At 40.4% G+C, this 22,983-nt stretch overlaps 1 protein-coding gene across 3 annotated transcripts in view; it reads right to left on the bottom strand.

The window, feature by feature from the left end:
• The window catches only part of SCUBE2 (signal peptide, CUB domain and EGF like domain containing 2), a 50,107-nt gene extending 31,998 nt beyond the window's left edge, over nucleotides 1–18,109 (bottom strand). For 2 of the 3 annotated variants that reach the window (XM_081918253.1, XM_081918254.1), the window contains exons 1-5: nucleotides 17,948–18,109; nucleotides 12,136–12,258; nucleotides 9,923–10,048; nucleotides 7,110–7,244; nucleotides 1,075–1,200 (exon numbers count right to left, since the gene is read on the bottom strand). In XM_081918253.1, the coding sequence (XP_081774379.1) occupies nucleotides 1,075–1,200; nucleotides 7,110–7,244; nucleotides 9,923–10,048; nucleotides 12,136–12,258; nucleotides 17,948–18,077 (640 nt within the window). In that variant the 5' untranslated portion in view covers nucleotides 18,078–18,109. The remainder of the gene's footprint in view (nucleotides 1–1,074; nucleotides 1,201–7,109; nucleotides 7,245–9,922; nucleotides 10,049–12,135; nucleotides 12,259–17,947) is intronic. The other variant, XM_081918255.1, reaches the window with a different exon arrangement.
• Nucleotides 18,110–22,983: the final 4,874 nt, after the last annotated feature.

The following is a 22,983-nucleotide window of genomic DNA, read 5'->3' as shown; positions in this document are numbered from 1 at the left end:
ATAATTGATGAACCACTGAAAAACAACTATCACGCTAATTCAGTAGGTGATATTTCTAGGAATATTTGATCCAAGAATAGTAGTTTAACACAGCTAAACAGCATGGGCAACTAATTATCTGATCAGAAGTTCACCTTAAAAACAGTGTATCTGAATTCAAAGCTGAACACAGGTAGCTCCTAATTTTATATTTGGCAAAAATCCATTGCCAGAAGGCAGCTCTGATCAAGAGCTAGTCAAAACTCAACACTAAGTCAGTTATAAAATATTGCAGTACATTAAAGACTATGAGAATTTTGTTGCCATGGTCTGCTGCAGAAAGAACTTCATTGGATGCACCTTAAATCTGTTCTTCCTTTAAAAGTGCCTCAAGGAGCTCTGCTATTTTTGCAGTAACAGACCATAGAACACTCTGAGAACAGCCCACAGTTTCCCAAGGAGCCAGGAAGTAGGTGGGCTAGAAAAAGTCTTTAGGGAGTGAGAGAACCAAGTATAAACAAAGAATAGAGAAAGGGGACCAGCAGTGTATGTGGGTGACTGTGAAATATTGTGCTTCCTTCCAGCTTTATCTGCTTATAGGTTGTTCTTTGGGGTGGGAGAGTTGGCTGGGCTTAAGAATTCCCAACAGGCAGAACTAGGCTGCTGTCTTGTAATAATAATAACAATAACAATAATAATAATAATAATAATTGATAACAATAATAAATGATGATGATGATGATAATAATAATAATAATAATAATAATAATAATAATAATAATAATTTATTATTTATACCCCACCCATCTGGCTGGGTTTCCCCAGCCACTCTTGGGGTGAGCCTGGCTGTAAAGTAGATACTGTTCTAGGAATTGCTATTAATTAAAAGAGCCATTTCATCACAATCTCTGAAATGATGTTTTTGTACAGTGGCATTTTGAATATCTACCAGTTTAATACCTTATCCCACCAAACTGAATTTTAGATAGTGTCATGCTTGCAAACGAAGCCTCACATTAACTAACAGCTACAGGAATGCCATAATTCTACTTGTTCGCCTTGAGAAACCGTAAGTAAGTGTAGAATGTTGCATACAAATGCAGCCTCTCTGGTTTCTGGCCAGTTCAAATCCAGGTCTGCATTCGCAGGCCACTCCTCCTTTCGGTGCTTCTTTGCAGATATGGGCACAGCCATGATTTTTATTCATACAGCTCATACCTTCTGCAAAAACAACAAGAGGATGCATCAGTGTTCTTGGTGACTTTAAATGCAGATGACACATTCTAGACAAAAACTGTTTAAATAGGTTTCACATTCTAGATGTGAACTATTTAAATAAGTACCAGGTGGACTTGAAACAATCTATCTTATTCAAACAAAGAATTCTGAATATTTGTACAGCAAGAGTAAAACCTTAATATGCAACACCACCACTTAATATTTTTCTCTGTGCTGTGCTGGATAACACAAGGTAACACTCCCCCTGAAGACACAAGTTTGCAGTTTGGGTGTGCTTCTGCACTCAGCCCTGAGCATGAATGCCTAGCTCTCTGAATTTAAAGCTAGTGCACCAGTTCATCCCGTCCCTTGAGTTGTCTGATTGGCCTCAGTGACGCATGCCTTGATTACATCCCATTTGGATTACTGTAATGGGGCTGCCTTTGAAAAGTGCTCAGGAACTTCAACCGGCTCAAACAGCTGCAACCAAATTGCTGACCAGGGCAACCATATCCCACCGGGACTCATACCCAGTTATGGTCCTAAAGGAGAGGTTAAAGAAATTGTTTTAAAATAGTTAAACATTTTGTGATCTAATTTGTTTTACATGTCTATTAAACATTATTTATTTTAATGGAACCATTACTAAGTATTAAATTTAATTTCCTGTGATTCAGGTATCTATGCTTCACATAGCAATGGCTGACCAGAATTCAGTACAAACCAACGTGTTCTTGATGACAATGAATAATGTCCCATTAGTTGACTTCTTTGCCCTTTCCGGACACCTCATAAAACCATTTTGTAATTTGTCTCCAACAGTTGCAAGCTGTTCACACTCTTAACACTCAGTTACCTGAAGGCAACAGGGATTGTCTTCCAAAATCATGCTGCCAAAACCTGAAGTCAATTAAACGATGAATAATCATTCCCTGGGTAACAGTTTTAAAGACCCTCTTTCGGCTTGATTCAGTGTGCCACTAATTAGCAGCAATCTATAGACCTCTTTGGTGTTTTAAATACTGAATCGTACTGTGATTAACCTATGCTTGCATGGGATTAACCTATACTATAGTAACATTTTACTAGCTAGTATAAAAATAAATCTAGGTAGCAATAATAGGCCATTACTGGTTTTAAATAAATGCTCGGACAGTTTTACTGGCCAAATCCCTTGCTTCAGGCTGCAGAGCAACCTCAGAACCATCAAAACCTATCCCTTTCTTTTAAAAAAAGGTCCCTGCCAAGAGCCATAAAAAAATTCTTGTTCCATTCAGGTCAACTTTCCCCTTTTTTACACTCGGAAAACCCTTCCCGTATCTATTCACCTGCCAAGGAATACCTGCATGTTCGTCATTCACTGCCTGCACGTTACAAGGGTTTCTGCAGTGTTTTAATATTAATGTTGCATTTTAATTGTTAACTTGTCCTAAGACTTTGGGATGAAGGTAACAAATTGTAGTAGTAGTAATAGCAGTAGTAACAGCGATAACAATCATAATAAAAACTACCCATTTAACCTTTCTTTTAGGAGCTTTCGATGTAAAAACGTCCATTCTTGAGATTGGGGGCGGGGCACAGGGAATATTTCCCCTTTTCAGCATTTCATCCATGCAAGCAACTGCCATACCTACATAACAGAAGATGGAGATGCTATCCCTCCAAGTTGCAGAATTCATTCTCTGCCTCTCTCACACATGCATGCACATGCAAAATGGAGCCCCCAATACTTCATTTTTCTTTAAAGAAAATAACAATTGGGGGAAAGTGCATTTTAAACAGGCATTACAAGAATATTCAGAAAGTTGTGGGCGGATATAGGAGTAAACATATGAATTGCCTTTAAGTAACACCATACACTCTGACACCATACCTCTGACGCTTACACAACCACAATGCCATCTGGTACAATAATCATTCTATCTGGGCCAAGAATAATTGTTTCCCAGCAACTTTAGTTGCTTGAGTGCTGGGAAACGGGACACTTTCATAAATAAATAAAAATTGACAGGTTGCAAGGAGACCTTCATACCTCACAAAACAGCAAACATATGCAAACAAGCAAAACTCAGCAACATCCAGTTGCAGTTTTTCCACCAGTCAGTAACACACATTTCTAGGTACCACTGCAGCTGAAAGGCTTTGCTACAGCAGTAAGTTCAAATGCACAAACAGAAGCTTCTGTATGCAATGCAGTTAAATATTATTCCTCTGTGGTAGGTCTGCTACTGAAACATAAAATCAAGGGGGGCGGGGGGCAGCAGCATCTACTGTGGCCAAAGGAACTAATACCAGGACACCTACTGAAACCCACATTTCTGCTAGATCCTCTATCCCAAAATGCCACATGTCAGTGACTTGTGCATTAACAACCACACTGCCTCATGGTTGCTGTAGTGGTGTCCAATTTTTTCCCCAAAGAGGGCCAGATTTGATGAAGTGAAGGGCCGTGGGGGCTGACCAAAGGGCCAACCGAAATTGTAGACCTTTTTTTAGGATTGATGGTGTTGAGCTTTAAGAATTCAAGTTGTTGAGATTTTTTTGGGATTTTACCCCAGGAAATAAACTGCCACAGGGGCCAGATTAAACCAACCAGCAGGCCAAATTAGGCCCCCGTGGCAGACTTTGGACATGCCTGCTGTAGTCCACACATACCCCTGATGCAACAATTGTCAATCAGGCATGAAAGGCCTTGGCTTGGAGGTAAGCATACAGATTTATTTGCAGAATTGCTCCTCGCAGGATTTCACCCAACTCTGCTCTGCAGCCACGCTATTATTCCAAGAAGACGAATGTGAACTGACAACATGGCCTCTGAAGGCTCTGTAACATTTTAATTAGGCATGCTGTCTTCTTAACACCTCTATTTATGGTACAGATAGACTCCTTCTAAGGCTGCAGCTTTGGACAACAAAGGAGAGTGCCTACAAGGGCTTTGATTATTCTGCTCTGCTGGCTTCTTGATTCCTTTCCCAGAGTGAGAAAACTAACAAGACAATGATGCCTCCAACCCTTCAGAATACACAAAATATCCACATGAAAACTGGCAATCACTATTATGCTGTCAGTCAAACTCTTTGCATCCCAGAAGATCACAAATTAGCCTTATTAAACTCTAGTGTTTTGTGGCATTTGGAAGCTTCAACACGCCATGTGATCTGTCTGTTAGCTAAGAGGTGTTTAAGAAGCATTAAGAGAATTAACAGCTTTAGATTTCTGCTAACAGTGTAACTTCTTTGTGCCATTCAGAAACCAATGGAGACATCATTCAAGCAGGTACTTTGGTAAAGTTCACTGAACTCAAACAAACACTTCAAATGCTGAATAGAGACTTGTTTAGTTTTGCATGGGGAGGGGGGGGCGTTGTCTTGCACTCTTCTACTGAAAGCTATTGAGTGGGGACAGCACATTCCGAAATACTACAATTAAATAACAACATACTATATACCCTTTGCCTGACTAGTTAAACACACTTTATTTGAAATGTAAAATAAATGTAAAATCTACTAAGTTGCTGAAGTTGAAAGCTTATTTAATCATTAAGTGTTTCTATCTTTATTTATGAACAATTTAAAAAAGAGAAATGAAAGAATGTTTGTTATTGTATTTCCACCCAGTCCTTCCTCCTAATGGAGTCTAAGGCAGGTAACAAAACTGTTAAAAGCAACATAAAAACCATTAAAACAAGTAAGATTCATCAACAAACCAACCAGTGCAATAGAGCACACAGAAAACCCATTTCATATAGCTAACTACCAAAAGCTTGGCAAAATAAATACATATTGATTGACATCTTAGTGCAGGCTTCCTCAATCTTGGCCCTCCAGATGTTTTGGGACTACAACTCCCATCATCCCTAGCTATCAGGACCAGTGGTAAGGGATGATGGGAGTTGCAGTCCCAAAACATCTGGAGGGCCGAGTTTGCCTATGCCTGTCTTAGTGTCAACAGTGTAGGAGACAACTGAATCTCCATAAGAAGGAAGCTCCAGAAATGGGGGACTGTGCTACTGTTCTGTGGACTTCTCCTGCAGATGCTACAGAATGGACCAAAGAGCATTGGGGAGGCCCTCCTTCACATGCTTGGGTCTGAAGATGTACAGGGCTTTGTACACCAGCATTAATACCTGTAAGTTAAATTTATAAATCTGATATCAACTTGAATGAGATGATGACTGCAGCGTCAGCATTTCAAACGTACAGTATGTATTTGGAAAGTACTATGAGAATCACATAACTTGTTATGTGATGGATACACAATTTAAAGCAAAATGCTCTGGATTCTAGCACAAACTATGCCAAGATTAGGAAAGGATAAAAGGCATCAAAAATGCCTAATTCAGCACTGTTTGAGCTATTTACATCAAGTAGAAGAACTTGTGTCTCAGTCCATTTCTTCTGGGTATCAGCAACCAGATTCAAGACATTAGGTTAAGGTGGGGCCTTGGTTGCAAATAAAATAATCCATTCACTGACCTGAAAACAGTTTAACTTCTGACAAACTTCAATCAACTCAAAATGTGAATCAATGATTCATGGGGATGGATGTTCATGTGATGTCCACAATTTATCTGAGTTATTTTGCTCTGTCTTCTACTCTCACCAACTTCACATTTACCTATACACAGAATTTTCCTTTGGTCCATGTTTCTGCTATTCCACAAGCTATGTTATATTTACTGTACTTCCATTGGCCATTTAAATACTTCTAGTTGTATTATCTCAACACACACTTTAGTTGAAGACTGAACACTATAAAGGCTGGCCTCCTGGTTTGTTTTCTTTTTAAAAAAATGTTTTGGTTTATTAAAGAATGGCTTCATTCTATATTTATCTTTGCCAACTTTGCAAACCTATACAAATTTTCACTGTGTTAAACCCAGTTGGGCCCTACTGACTAACCACAGACAGTGGAAACTCCCTGATTTAAAACCACCACTTTCAAGTTATTGCCCCCAGGGTCTCTATTAAACTTTCGTTCACTGCAGCCTCTAATCAGGCATCCAGTTTCATTTCTGTGTGGAGGATTTACTCATGGTCTTAAAACTAGGAGTTTTAAATAACTCTCCTTACCAAATGCTTAGGTCATGTAGCTTCATGGAAATGGACAATGGCAGAATTCTGTTGCTTCCATTCTTCATTTCAATGGGCATGCTTAAGAGAAAGCAAACCCTCTTCCTTGCCTATCAAGCAGAATCACTTATCTACCACTGGATTGATTCAGCCTTTCTTTACACTAGGATATTTCCCGTATAAAGGAAAAGTTCTCACAGTCAGTCCCCCTGTCCCCTCTGGCACTATGCAAAGGCAGTAGGACATAGCCAGTTACGGCTCGTACTTTGTGGGATGAAGGGGTAGAATGTCACTGACCTATAGTGGTATTGCTTGCATTTCAACAACCATGTACGGTAACTGTGCAATGCAGCCCCAGCTGCCCCTGGTGGACAAAGATGTCCACCAGCAAGGATATGAGACCTCTCACTATTTCAGTAGCTGCTCAGGAGTGCCTTTCAGCAGCTTCTATTCCACATAATTCAGCAACAGCAACTTGGTTTAAACATAAACCTGAGTGCAAAAAAACACCAAGCAGGTAAGTCTGGCAGGTTTTGGTGTTTGTTGCTGTTCTTGATGTTTACGTATATTACGTCCCATGTAAACCAAAGATCTTAAAGGCTGGGATTACCCTTGAATTTTGAGCATGCCCAATATGACTTGCTGAAAAACTCAAGATATAACATACCCAAGTTACCATGTGACTCATGGGAACAACATGCAGAAGCACACTCAAGTAAAGATCATTACTGAGCCAACCACCTAGAGGGCTCAATTCAGGATACTTTGTGAGGGAGGGAGGGAGGGAGGGAGGGAGGGAGGGTGGGGCACACTTTCTATTTGGTGGAAGAGAGACTTTACCTTCTAAACGGTGAATACAGGTATGCTGGTTATCACTGAGGAAAAATCCATCATTGCAAATACATTCGTAGCTCCCTACTGTATTGACACAAATATGCTGACAGCCTCCATTGTTGAGCAAGCATTCATCCATATCTGAAAAATAAGAGGCAGCAGATTTGTACCAGCTGTTATTGGTCAACACAGCAGCCTGTACTAACCACATAGGAAAGGACAATTAAGCCATGATGATAATAAAACACCCAACAGGTTGGCCAGTTGTCTTTATTCTCCCTTTCTCCTCACTGGTAGGATGGGCACAACAGAATTCAACACTACAGGCCTGATCAATATAATGATGATGGTGGTGGTAGTGATGATAATGATAATGATGATGGTGGTGGTGGTGGTGATCAAATACTCTTAATGAACATTTCCTAATGTACCATACTTAAATAAAAATATTTGAGCAGCTTTCAGTGTTTTAAACTATTCCTACTTAAGGAAGCAGTCTTAAATTGTAGATTCAGTTCACAGGTCTTCCTTACATTAGGACTCCATTACACTTCATTCCACTTTTCTTTTTACAATAATGTACTAGCATCTGACCAATGGCAACTTCATAATACCCACTTGAGCAACATTTGACTCCCTATTATCTGATGAACTGATAAATATGGGATTCCGTAAAAAAAAAAAAAAGCAATTGAATGCAGTTTTGTGATACTCAGTCCTGCACAATACAAGTCAATAGTTGGATTGGCTGGGAGGATATTCTGAGGACAGAATGGAGGGTGATGACCTAAATGCCGCTGCCTCTCACCTTCTGAAAGTAAGTCTTCTCTTCTCTCTCTAAGCAGCACTGCCACATCTCTCTCTCACTTTTAATTCCTCATTCATTGTCTGAAACATCTGTTTCAGGTAAGAGTGGGAAGGAGAAGCAAATCCTTAGATTGGCCCCTGGTAAGTCAGGCAATGCTCCAACTCTTTATGTGTTAGTTCGACATATTATCTAGACCCAAAATATGAAATTATTTCTGACATTTGCATGTAGCCTCATAACATAAAATTCTGACTGAATGTTAAAAATGCACATGACGTTAGGTAAGCTTTCTGTGAAAAGGAACCATTCGGGTTCAAAAGACTGACTGCATTCTGCTGCAACACTAAACCATGCAAAGGCTTATTTTACTTGGATGCTCAATATCTATATAGTTTAGTGTCAACCTAATATCTGTACTTTTTGTAGAGCTTGAGAATATGTTAGCAGGGAGGGAGTACGTAAAGAGGAGGAATGGTAACAGGGAAGTGAAGAGTGAAGTTGTTGAATGAAGGTCAAAGAATGTAATGGAAACCAAGAGAGACAAGTAGGCTTTTAAGACCTTTCTGCGTGTTTCCAACCATATTCCAAACCAAGAAAAGAATAAACCAAACCACAAACAACGACAAGAATAAAGGCTTGTTTTCCTTTTAAAAATGAAAACCATGTTTTCCCTGGAATATAAATTACAGGAAAGAAAGCTAAATCTGTGCAAGATTCTATGTAGATAAATGTTCTTTTTCTTTCATTCTGTGTTCCCTTTGGCTTCCCTGATCCCTGAACCTAACCCTCCCCAGCAGCTTTAGGAGAGTCTTATTGCCTTTTGACTCTCTGGCGATCTTCTCTTGAGCTTCCCACACACCAGTCTCCAAGGTGGTTGGCCGCAAACTCTATGGCAAACCTTAGGGTCTGGCACTGAAACAACTTCAAGCAGCGAGTCATTACAAGTAGCAACAATCCTGTAATGTATTCTCCCTCAAAATATCCTTAGGAAGTAAGGAAGAAGACCGGAGAAATGAAATTAATTGAATTAATTGGATCTTAGGGGGAAGGTGGGGAGAGGATAGGAGAGAGAGAAGCTCATAAGATATTCTGGACCTCCCAAGTCTTGAGTGATTATTCAAAACATTAGGCATCCCTCCCTCTCACACACAAAACACATGTGTGTATATGTGCGTGTTTGTGATATGCTGTGTCTTATACTTGCCAAGAGTATTGCTACCATTTTCTTCTGACAGGTTTCAACAGCTACATCAATTTCAACCAAGGACAGCAGCACTTCTTAAATAGGGCTGTAACAGTGGACAGGAGACGAATGTGGACAAATGGACTGGTGAGTCAACAGGGTGGGAGGCACAATGGCTATGACCTTCCAGTGCATTTAAATCTTTCTGCAACCCTTTGAATACAAGAACCCAGGAGCCATACTCTTAAAAGTACAGAATTGTGGGGGAGAGAAATGGGACCATTATACTTTTCCAGGGCAATATTCAACTAACTTTTGCCACTAGAGCAAGGATTAGCACTAGTGTAAGTGATGTCTGTCTTGCTTAGCACACCCAGTGCTGTCCCCAAAAAGCTCTTCCAGAGGGTTAGAGGAACCACCAGAACAGATTTGTGGGGGAAGAGAGGGGGAGAACATTCTGTGGTGCAAGGAGAAATCTTTGCACTGACAAAACCTTAGCAGCAGTATTACATTGAATACAACCCAAATACTTTCCCCAAGCATTTTGTAATAATGAGTCAACTGTGTATGAAGCATATTGCTTAGGCCTTTGGTTTGGAAACAATGATCTTCTGGTTCCTTTCTGTCATATATTTCTAGATATGCATTCAAACAGTAGCACCTCCATTTCAGAGATGGCAAAATTCCAAATGACCAAACCACCTTTTAGATTTTTCTCAATAAGATAACATTGCTTTTATTCAACCACCTTAAATTTTTTCATGCTCATAAGAAAATATAGGTGGCATTCGGCACTGAGGCTGGAACTCATTGTAGCACAATCCTTACCAAGACAATTATGGCCATCCTGAGCCAACATGAAGCCATCATAACACATGCAGCGATAATTGCCTGGAATGTTGAAACATTCGTGCACGCAGCCTCCATTGAAGTCATTATCACATTCATCAATGTCTGAGAAATAAAGCAAAAGTCAATATGATGGATGCCTGCTTGTTTGATGTAGACAGGTCATGACATGACTATATTATATAAATGCTAGCAGTTACTGCTATCTTAGATCATATTTGCCTTTCAAATAAAGCAAGTTCAACAGAGTATTGACAATTTCTCAGCAGTAACATAAAGCATTAAGCTTTTTATGTGCTGCTCTGATATTATTTGAAGAGTTTTACATATCCAGCTGGGAATGTCCTGCACCACACTCCATTATATGGTGCACAGAGGGAGAAAAAATAAGTTACTACAGGCTTCTGCTGTAGCAATCACCTGTCTCCCCTCCCTTTCACCCAAGTAAGATCTTGTAGAAATCCCAGGATCAGTCTAAAATCTGGAAACCAAATTCTTCTCAAAGAAAGTTTCCATGCAAAACATGCACAGGCAAGATAAAAATGAAACCATCAGATTCAAATATTCATGTTTGTATGAACATATGTGTATGTGTGTAATCGTAATACAGTGAATTTCTTATATGGTTAGAAGTGGATTTCTTATATTCATTCATTGAATGAATATTCATTCATTGAATGAATATTCATTCATTCAATGAATGAATTCTACAAAATGATCAACTCTTTAAAAACTCTAAACAAAAATAGAGAACCACCCTCAGGCAGTTAATGAACCTTTATGAACTTTTGACTGCCATACACTAATTTTTTTGGCTCACGCCCTTTTCTATAAACTAACCCATGTTGGATTTATTCTTTGCTCTTCATTTAATGAATTTCTGAATAAACTAACTAATTAATCCTTATTCACCTCCTTTGAATTTAAGGAACCTGAATGAACTCTTGACTCAATTTACTTATTAAGAATGGACTACCTCTATCTACCTAACCAACCTTATTGGATTATTTTCCTGTCTAATTAAAACCACCATTAATCACTTAGAATTGTAGAGTTGAAAGGGATCTCAAAGGTCATGTAGTCTAACCCTCTGCAACGCAGGAAGCTTAACTAAAACATCCATGAGAGATGGATATCCAGCCTCTGTTTAAAAACCTCCAACGAAAGAGAGTCCACTATCTCCCAATGAAGTCCATTCCACTGTTGAGCAGCTCTTACTGCCAGAAAGTTCTTCCTAATGTTTAGTCAGAATCTCCTTTCTTTTAACCTAAATCCATTGGTTCGAGTCCTACCCTCTGGAGCAGGAGAAAACAAGCTTGCTCCATCTTCCATGCGACAGCCCAGTTTAGATATTTGAAGATGGCTATTGTATCTTTTCTCAGTCTCCTCTTTTCTAGGCTAAACTTACCCAATTTCCTCAAGGCTTGAACAAGAATATTATCTTTTTAAAGTAACTTGAACAAATCCTTAAGAAAACATCTCTATGTATAAGGCTACTGGGTGGATTTAATGGGAATCTGGGGCAAGTGGCCACAGTGAAGGAAGTGATCAAAGCCACTTTTCACTGAAATAAAAGTAGTTTCATGTGAGGACAGAAGAAGGGGGTATGTTTTCTATAAACTTTATATGACCAAGCTGCTCTGAAATATATGCACTTTAATTTTTAGCCTCTACAAATTATTATACACATTATAGTATGGATTTATTAATTGCAATGCATTTTATACTATATGATCAAGCTGCTAGGAACTGTGAGCATATAATTCAATTTAGTCTCTATGAAAATTTGTTAGTTTTTGTACGGTATAAAATTACCATGCAGTGGCTGCTTGCTATTGTATTAGTATGGTTATTACATCTTATTAATTTGTATATTTTAACAGATTGTTTTATGGTTATTTTAAGTGTTGCATTGTTCATCTAATCCAACTATGCTATTCATTGGATTATGTTTTGAACTGATTTACCTGCCTTTGGTTGTTATTATAATCATGTACCAATTTTCATTACACAGCTGTCTGACTGGTGTTGACAGTGCTTCCTGTACCCATTGTGAAAAAGTTTAAACTGCAGTCAGCAACTTAAAGTACAAACATACATATATTTGCTTCTTCAGCATAGTTTATTCAGCTTTAGCTAGTAAAGAGGGGGACTAAGCATACTTAGTGTAAAACTACAAAGCACATACATACCTTCACACGTCTTTCCTTCTCCACTGTAACCTGGTTTACATGTACACTTGTACAACTTTGGAGTATTCTGACAAATTGCATCTGGGTGGCAGTCATCAATCCCTTGGGTACATTCGTCCACATCTGTGAAAAGAAATGCAACAGAGTAAAAATACATGCAGTGATGTGTCCCACTCAGAAGTTCACAGACAAAATGTGACCTTATGATTGTAAGATGGTTCTGCTTATTACAGCAGCATCTTCCTCTCATATAGAACTGCTAAATACAAAGCATAATATACAAATGACTCAATTACTTTTACAAAACTTTTTATCATACTAGAACAGCTTGAAGGTACTTCGGCGCGAATCCTTTCCCGTCTTAATGAGATCAGAGCCAACCACAGCCAGGAATATTTAGCACTAGCAAAGATACCACTCTATGGCGGCATTCACATGTAATGCTAAGCCATGGTTTGTTTAGATAATGTGTGGACCAACCATGAGTAACCATGGTTTACTTTCTAGCAGCAAGTTATGGTTTGTTGGCTGACAAATTGTGGCTTGCTTTAACCATGGGTTGGCATTAGATCAGAACCCAACAGCCTTATTTAACTACCGTTTGTTTGGCTGCCCCACTCGAGATGCTGACTACGCTACAGAGACGTAGGGCAAAAGGAGCTAGGAAATGAAATTGCTCACAAGTCTCTAGCTGGTACTTTTCTAGAAGTCCTCTTTTTAATTGCACCTAGCAAGCGTCTTTTCCCCACTCAACTGTTTCAGAAACATGCCTGTTCTTCGTATGGCACTGGCAGCAGCCCTATCCAAGCCACCCACTCGCGAAGTGCCGACTTGCCTCTACAATTTCAGAAAAAAAACAGCACTCATTTGGACCATAGTAAACTCCTTCTACTCCCACTGCAAGGCCCTTTTATGTCTTGGCTGTTCTGTGTCAGAGCAAAGTGAACAGAAGCAGCTTGGATTACTAAACCTCCATCGTGTCCTCCTCAGTTGACTTCTCCCCACCGCCCACCCCAGACAAAGAAGCTTCAAATGCTCTTGGCTTTCTTCATAGATAAGCGACTCTATCACATTCCCATTTTGGAAGCTCAGGTCTGCACATTTTCCGGCTATACTATTTCTTGAGAATGGACAGCTAGTCCGTTCTGCAGTGTTCCAAATGTGGCACCAACAGATATGCTACAATACCAGCAGTTTTATTTTCTGTCCCTTTCCTAGTAATACCTAGCAAGAATTTGCCTTTTCACCACTGCTGAGCACTACTGCAATTTTCATTTAGCTACTCAGCATGACATCAATAACTCTTCACTGTTTAGTCAGACATTTAAAACCCAATCCTTGTCTACATGAGGCTATGATTTGTTGTCCCAGTGTGCATTATCACTTTACACTTACTTATGTTGAACATCATTTAACATTTTGTTGTTCATAAATTTAGCTCGCTGGACTAGGCCCCTGGTTAGCAAAATGGCATCTTTGTGGACCTCACCCAGCTGGAAGAGCTAGGCCAGAAATGAAGTTTCCTGAATGTAACCCAGATGTCTATGTGCATTTACTTACTGATATGCATGAGATTAAAGCAGGTGCATAGAAAAAAACTTCAGCCCCCCACATCTAGCAGTGGTTTCATAGTAGATCCATTACCAGCTGGCCATATTCAGGCAGTCAACACATGCAGGGTTTTCAAGCTACCTACCATATTTTCATAGCTTGTGAGCTAGTGCACAGTTCCCTACAGAGATAGGAGTACTGATTTCCAAGGGGGGGGGGAGCTCTGAAAAGTAAATACATTTCAACTGCAGTATACTAACCAGTTACTGAAGAAATACGACTTTATTACTGTGACATCACTGTCATAAAATGTGATTGGAAAGAAATACTAACAAATAGCATTTTATAGAAATGAACATTTAGGCAAGTCAGGGCCACAGAAACATTAAACTTTTACTTTCCATTAAACAGATGCTTATTCAATGGTGTGTGTTTTTTAAAGCTGTTCCAAAATTAGCTTTTTGCACTGAAAACCAGAAGTCTCCTCTGGTAAGAAGCATCACTCAAGCACATAGTCAGCAGTCACCTTTCCAAAAACAACAACTCACAAAGGATGTTCACAGCTAAATGATCCAGGCAGGAATTTCAGAGCAGGACAGCTAGGAAGATGCACAATTCTCAAAGAAAGGATGGAAATGTGTGTGTATAGGATGCTGAAAATTTCTGGGATGCATGAAAACTTCAGGAAGGAAAAAAAAGTGTACCAAACAGAAATAACACATACCTAGCAAGGCACCAAACTTTTGCAATATTTGCTTTTTGACATTTATTATTGTGCCACCAGGCCTTCACAACCCTTCAAAGTGGTTGCACATAGAATGGTCTCCCAAGAGAGGACCGCCTGGCTACTTCTTTGTTTTATTTTTAGTACTAAACAAAGATCTTTTCTCCCACACCTTTCATACTTAATTTTAGCACTACTGATGTTTTTATATTTGCTTTAAAGGTAAAGGGACCCCTGAACATTAGGTCCAGTTGTGGCCAACTTTGGGGTTGCAGTGTTCATCTCGCTTTATTGGCCAAGGTTGCCGGCATACAGCTTCCAGGTCATGTGGCCAGCATGACTAAGCTGCTTCTGGCGAACCAGAGCAGCGCACAGAGACACTGTTTACCTTCCCGCTGGAGCGGTACCTACCGTATTTATCTACTTTCACATTGACGTGCTTTCAAACTGCTAGGTTGGCAGGAGCAGGGACCGAGCAACGGGAGCTCACCCCGTCACGGGGATTCGAACCGCCAACCTCTGATCGGCAAGTCCTAGGCTCTGTGGTTTAACCCACAGCGCCACCCGCGTCCCTTATATTTGCTTTAGCTGTAGCTTAATATATAGAGCCGGATTCAGCTAATGAGTTTCATTAGCAAAAGTGTGAACAAGGGCTACCATTAGTGATAATGGGCTTCTCCCCTCTTCTCTCCATGCGCCCCCCAATTGGCTATGAGGGTTAAGACAACCTCCAGAACAGCATGTGAGGGCACAAGAGGAGGGATCACGCCATCTGGCAAGCTGAAATGCTTACGCTGATGCACATTTGCCAGTGCCATGGTGCTATGTTGAATTCCTCCCACACGATTTTCCTTTAATACATGCTTCCTCAACCTCGGCCCTCCAGATGTTTTGGCCAACAACTCCAATGATCCCTAGCTAGCAGGACCAGTGGTCAGGGATGCTGGGAATTGTAGTCTCAAAACATCTAGAGGGCCGAGGTTGAGGAAGCCTGTTTTAATATAGATCACTGGGGGAATTTCTATTGAATGCCTATTTAATAAAATAAATAAGTAAAACAGTTGCTCTTCTTTTAAATAAATGGCACACACTCTTTTTTTGTTTTGTACAGAACAAATCCGGTAATGCCCTAGGTTCTTCATTAGCATTGTTCTTGCAAGCATGCTGAGAATGCACTATATTTCAAGTTACACTTATTCCTATTTTCATGCCAATAAGTGTGCTGTATGATTGTGCAGTTATAATCTGATGTCACACACACTAAGGAGTCCCTCAAAAGTTAAATAAATCTCAATTGTCACAAGTGGTGAAAACAGAGAGTAGTTAAGGCCCAGCCAAAGTAGTAACTAGCAGGAAAAAGGAACAATCCAGGGGGCAGATAAATATCACAAAAAGGGGGTTGGAGAATTAAAATCACTGTGGTAAAAGAGAAGATTTAGAAGGCAATAACACAAAAAAGTGTAACCAAATTAACAAATAGAACTATCCTCTTAGATGTAGCTAGAAAACTGCAAGTATTCAGTCACTCAGCCGCTAAAAAAATAAGTAATTGATGCTGGTGTCCCAAAGAATGCATTTAGTTGCAAACTGAAAATTAATGAGACCCCTTCATGATCAGTTCTCGTCACACACTGAATTAAACTCAGTTTGCATCATGACAATTTGATCAGGTGAATTTGCCCTAGAACCATCACTGACAAGAGTCCCAACGTTTTAGCAGCAGGAGCAAAACAGAAAAAAAGGATCTATATAAAATTAATAGGCAAGAAAACCAAGCAGAAATACTGGCAGGAAACAATATAGTCTGCTTATGTAGCATATGCACCAACTGCAAAACAATTTTATATCAAACTGCAAACATTCACATCATAGCTTCCAATGAATGGCATTCCAATTCTCAAAACACTGACTTTATTTAAGCACCAGGATTTACTTGAAAGTGTTTTCTCTTTAAATCCACAAACGTGCTTTTAAGTGAATGTGTTCAGGATCAGTATACTACTCTGCAAATAAAGTACAAAAAAGAACTTGCACCAATACCCTAGAATACTTTTTATTTCAACTTCCATCACTAAGTGTATCTATCATGGGCCATGATCACCACAGAAAAAGGTATATTTTTGCAATATGCAAATTTCATTTAAATCTGAAAGATAAGCTATTAAAGTATATTTCCATGTAAGTCTACTTAAAAAGCAACAACTACAAAAAAAATGCATGAAATACCTCATAAAATGTAAATCTAGTTATTCTACCTACTTGGTGATGCTTTTTTCCTATGAAATATGTTTACTCACAGTAATTTTTTTAAAAACTCAATAAAATACAACAGGCTTTAAGTATGGTAGTGGCAACAGTGTAAAAAATAAACTTAATGTTTAATCAAATTTTATTATTCTATATCAACATCTTTTTCAGTTGTTTGGTATATGTTTTAGCAATACTTACTTTCTAGTAGGGTGAAAACATTAAAACAAACACTATTTCTCCCATAAAGCCAAAAATTGTATATCATAGCCCACGTTACAAATCAATGTAAGCCAATAATTTTTCCCAGTTAAAAGTTATCACATCTATTTGTACAACACCAAGTGTATTTTATGCATTATTCATTATGCAACACACACTGAGAACTCAATTCTAAAAAGTACCGCAACTGAAAACCTTTGGGTGCACTGTACTATTAACACTACAGTCCGTATATGTGTACTCAAAAGTAAGCCCCCTCCCCCGCTGCATTCAATGGGGCTCTTTCAGGTAACCATGTATACTATGGATTGCAGCCTTAGCTTTTCCTACTAATTTTAGTCAATTGCTTTAAAAAAACGAATGGTAGATGGGACGAGCCCTTCTCTACAATTTAAGAAAAGTTACAATATGTGTAAACTTTTATACCTGCATATAAGAAAAAAAAACTATTGTCTTGTTCCCCAAGAGCTTAACATTCTAGTAAGAACGCAGCCCATTTATAAGAGCTATGAGCCTTGAGCCTACTACATACAAAAGCTCATACCACCACCACCGCTTCTCCTTCTCCAGCGTGCCACGGCATTTTGTGGCAGCAGCAGCAAACTGACAGGTCTAATCTCCTGAATTACTGGAAGTTAGAGACACTGAAATCAATGGAACTTGGCTGCAAATGACTGTGTACTGTAAACACCAGCACAGGCTCTTGCAGCAGCTGCAGCAGCTGCAGCCAGCGGAACAACTCGTGTTGTTTGTGTGGTGGAGCGCGGCCAACGATAATGCCCATCGTATGCAGAGATGAAGTTAGGCTTTCCCAACTATCCCGCCAAGCCTGTGCGTGCGCCGGTCGACAAAACGAGCTTAAACTTTTTAAAACTCCCGACGGGGCGCGCGCCCTTGGGAAACATCCCTTCCCCTCAGCTTTGCCCACGGCAGCCAAAAAGCCTTTTGGAACCCTGCCCTACAAACACACACACACACACACACAACCCAAACCACCCGCGCCAGCCCCGTCGGGCGCCTTCAACCTGGGAGGAGAGGGGAGAATGGGACCCTGCTGCGCATACGAACCGGGGAAGAGGAGCCCGGCTGCGCGGACCTGTCCTTGGGGGGGCGCGTCGAACAGCGGCGGCGGCGACAGCAGCAGCAGGAAGAGCAGCAGCGCCTTCGCCACAGAGCAGCAGCAGCGCCCGGACCCCATCGAGCTGCCGGCGCCAGTCGTTGCTGCTGCTGCTGCTGCTGCTGCTGCTGCTGCTGCTGCTGCCGCCGCCGCCGTTGCTCGTGCGGCTGCCGCCCCCTGGGGCCCGGCCCTGCGCGCGTCCACAAGGGGAGGCGTCTGCAGGCGCCTGGCCCGCCCCGAGCGTCGGCCTGCCCTCACGTGCGAAGGAGAGGCAGCGCGCACGCGCCGGGTGTGGGAGCGCGGGCGCCGCTGCCTCTGCTCTTTCCCGCTCTTATACGCGAAAGGACCTACGGACTGTGGGGGAAAGGTGGCCAGATACTTAATATACTTGTATCGGGGCACCTGAACAAAACGGCACCACCCCCCTCCTTGTGCATGCCTGGCGCACAATGCAAGCCACTTTGAGCTGGTGGCCGGACTTTAAAATGCGTTTAAAAGGCAGGTGTTGGGTATTATCCTACGACGTGAATGGCATGCAAAAGGCGGGAGGCGGGGAATCACGCCACTGCAGCCGGAGAAAAGCAAAATACTGTAGCTGACCTAGGACGCCATAAACGGAAGCTCACCTTGTTTGGCATCTACTTGGGCAAGAAGCATTACCGCAGCTCTAGGATTTCTCGGTGCCTGTTGTCTGCCATTGATAGTCCTGAGGAAGGGGTAGCCAGAGGTTTTGGATTCTCCCATCGTGGCCAGTGGTCAGAGATAATGGGGGTTGTAGTCCAGGGAGTTGTCCACAACGTCTGGACGGCCGCGCCTTGGTTCTGTCTGCTCTAAGGCCTGTCCTGTTTCTTCCCCTTTCTTACTCTTTGCACAATACGTTGCTTCTCCCTTTAGACTGGAATCCAAGACAGTCTGCTTTCTGCCCTCTGCATTTTACTGAAATTGCCCTCACAATTCCCCAATGCAAACTCTTAAAATGTTCTCTATCGTCATTTTTCTTACTGTTCCCACTTCCTTCGAGGCAGCTGATCACTTTCTTCTGCTTTATTGCCTTTATGCCCTAAGTGTCTGCCTTATGTTCTTTCCTGATTCTTCTCATACCTAATCATTCTCTCAAGTGTTTCCATAGGTAGAAACCCCCAGCTTTCCCTCTTTCTGTTGGGGGTCCTCAAGGATCTGCTCTTGCCCCTTTGCTCCTTTCCAATCTACATGCTAAGCTTGGTTGATGTCATCAAATCCCATAGCTTTCAGTACCATCTAGCCACAGATGACACTCCCTTCTCCCCTCCACCAACTTGTTCCCTTCATTTCAATCCCACATCTCCAACTGCCCTCTGATAGCTCTACTTGCATGCACCATCATTTCAAGTTCAGTAGATCCAACATGAACTTCTCTCTCCTCCCCAGCCCTCCTCGGCTAGCTTGCTTTTCTTATGCATTGAATTGCTATCCATTCTGTTGAACAGGCACGTAGCCTTAGACTCTTCTCTCTGCTTTGTCCCCCATACTGTACTGAGTAGCCAAGTCATGTACAACATTGGCTTGTCACTGTCCCCTCAGCAAGAACTTTGTTTCATGGCCTGGCCCCCTCTAGGCTTCTGAAATATTCTCTTTGGTCTGCTGCTGTCTCAGCTTGGTTCCCTCACATCCATACAACACTCAGTTGCCAAAATAATTATGGTAATCTCTCTCACTGCACTAATCTCACGACACCCTCCTTAAATCACTACACTGGCCAGGTACATCCCTGCCTGTGACTTTCACTCCTCAGCTGCAATGCCACTTATTCATCTGAAGGTTTCCTGTTTCCTCCAAAAACACCCCCCCTGCTGCCCCTTACGTTTAGAACTTCCAGACATCTGTGTGAAGCAACCTTTTCCTTCAAAACATCATCAAAGACACATTTTCTGTGAGAAATATAGTTCCCATTTTATTCTTACAAAGCTACATTTCCCAGAGTTTCCTAGGAAGAGGAATTGATTGTTAAACCACCCAAAGAACTGCAGCTCTATGATGTGAACAGGGTTCTAACAACTCACAGCATACATAATAAACTACAATTCCCTGGATTCTTGAGGGGATGACTATTTAAAATGGTATGATACTGCTTTAAATGTATGGTGCAGATGAGACCTAAGCCTATTGGGTGTTTTGTGAAAGACAACTATAATAATCTCCCTTATGTTTGTGCTTTGTTTCTTCCATATTTGAAAGCTTTTCTCTGTATGGTATTTTCACGTTTCCATTATATCTTAAGAGATGCCTAATTCTGTGGTGCTATCTTAGATGCGGGGTAAACCCAGAGGTTTGTACCATTATAGTTAAAGCACCCAATGTTAAAAACAAAACAGGCTAATCAGTTTTGACTAGCTATTTTAATCCAATTTTCCCCTGAGGCCATAAACTGACAACACAGTACCTTTGTACCAGCATTCTTCCCTTGGATATAATGGCATTAAAAAGTGCAGGGAATCAGCAGCAATGAACTTTATAGTAAATCAGTGTGATGTGCATATATTTTGCTGTTTATGATCGGACATGTACTTCCATGAACATAGCTGACCCCCTTCATGCATAAATCTTAAATGGTCCACATAGATTTATTCTATTGTGTTGCCTAAAGCACTTAAAAGTATTCCACAACTCTCAAACCTCACAGGGGATGTTTAATCAAATGTGACCAATACAAAACGGAACACATTCTCTTCTTAATAATATTTTTCCTCTTCCTTAACTGCAGTTCTAAGAATTCTTCAAGCTCAGATGAGAGAAAGATTCAGAACTACCCAGACTTGTTTACATAATCCAGTGGTTCCAAGGTTGTTTGTATGAGCTTGTTATCTAGAATGTCACCTCTAATTTGTTTACATGGATAGGGTGTCACTGAAAATGGTGCTTGCAGTACACTGCTTTTATTCAGATCACCCCTCCTAAGACACATATTTCCATAATCAAGAACAGCAGCACTATTCACATAGATGGGACAGATTGAGAACTTGATAATGTTGAAAGTAGTGAGCAACAGGCAAAGTATTCTAGTAGGAGAGGTAAAACATAGCAGATCTCGGTAGTTATAGGAAGGCTGGGTAGATAGCTGTTGCTTAGCAAAATGCAGGATAGTGATTGCTCTAAGACTGCAACACAACATTCAGCATGCTTCCAGCTATGAAAAGGGTAAATGAGACACCATCTTCTTTTAGACAAGGCAAAGTAGGATCTACGTGAACCAGGATTAAAAAATCATAGCCCAGGTATGGGGAGAGATGTTTTGTTCAAAGTGTGAAGATGCCAGTATACAGTACTGGCAAAATAAGCATGGGAGGGGGGTGTCACACTGCAAAGTGCTTTACATTCCCAGAATCTATACAAGCACCTGTTCAACAGCGCCATCTAGCTAGAACATTTTCTTTGATAAATACAAGTACAGTATTACCGTATATTGTTATTATACATTTGCATGTTGAATATGAATTAGTTCCTATTGTAATGCTATTAGAGCAGGGAAAGCAACAATTATGTGAAGTAGCTCTTTGCTTAAGGTAAGAATGTATTAAAACACCAGTTTCCATATGCTGCACACTGATGTCATTTGAAAAACAATGTTTCTAGCAATCCTAACCAGCACAAGGTGAAAATATTAGAGCAGATAGTAAAGCCTAATTAGAATAAACAGCTGCCAAGGATGGCACGGTAGGTTAATTCTGTTGGTCCTATCAGAATAAAGCTTTATTGTAGTACAGCAAAGTAAGCTGCATCTGGATATACGTTTGGATTTACAACTAGAAAAATTAGAAAAATAATATACTGCATTTTCTTTTCTAGTTCTATAAACTACAATGACTAGTTTTAAAACAGATTATTATTAGCATTATTAAACTTGATTCTGCATTTTGAAGATAAACTACCAATCTCTAGGTATAAAAGGAACTACAAACATGAGAAGTAAATAAACAATTTCCAGCTAATTTGTCAACTCTCCATCTTGAACTATGGCAACAGAAATCTTCCAAAATATATTAATTCTTGCTAAGAACTTAATCGGCAAATGCAATTATGGTGTGTCTGTTTTGCTCTCTAGCCTGGTTCACACATCACACTAAGCCAAACAAATCCTAGGGTATATGCATGGAGAGGAAATCACTGCCACTTTGCTACTGCTTGGTTGTTTTGCTGCTGCACTGTGCTAAGCTAAGCCATGGCTTGGCTTAGTGTGTCATATGAACTTGGGCTTTTGATTTAGCTCTTTGACATAAACCATAAGTCAGAAACGAATAACAAACCTTCATTTCAGCTTGTTTAGTCTCTAGAGAGCTAAACCACAACCCTTGTTCACACAACACACCAGGCCAAGCCATGGCTTAGCTAAGCACAGTGCAGCAGCAAAATGACTGGATAAGAGCAAAGCAGCCACTTTCCTCCTTAGGAGCCTAAGTGCTCATGCATTTTCACTAAGCTGTGGTTTGGATTAACATGATGTGCGAACCAGGTTGATCCCGCTGTCTGTCTGTCTGTCTCTCTCTCTCTCTCTCTCTCTCTCTCTCACACACACACACACACACAAAGCAATAGACTATTAGAGTTCATAGTATAGTCTAAAAATGACTTAATAGTCTAAATTACAAACAGCCTAAAAATTACTTTGCAATGCAGAAATATAGATGAGTTCATAAGCATTTTAAATGTCGATATGATTTAAAAGCTTATGAGCTATGAAAGAGAAGCTCTTTAATTAAAGAGAATTGAACATCACTACCTTAAAGTTAAATAAAAATAACCCATTTTAACTATGGGATAAGGCTTGCTGATTAAATACAAAGCAGTTTTTGCATTTTCATATAAATCTCTGCAGGTGCTTGGATAAAAACAGAGTTATGAAGAGGAATTTTGTTAGCCTTTATGTTTTGACAGGAATGATTTTGCAGCCTACAGCAACTGCATTGTCAGAATTTGTGAATTGGGAGGGCATTAAAGAGAATAGCTCATCTAC

This window comes from Podarcis melisellensis (assembly GCF_964234715.1).
Source record: "Podarcis melisellensis genome assembly, chromosome: 1".
NCBI lineage: Eukaryota > Metazoa > Chordata > Lepidosauria > Squamata > Lacertidae > Podarcis > Podarcis melisellensis.
The sequence above is the reverse complement of the archived record's forward strand: the minus strand, read 5'-3'. Positions and strand labels throughout refer to the sequence as shown.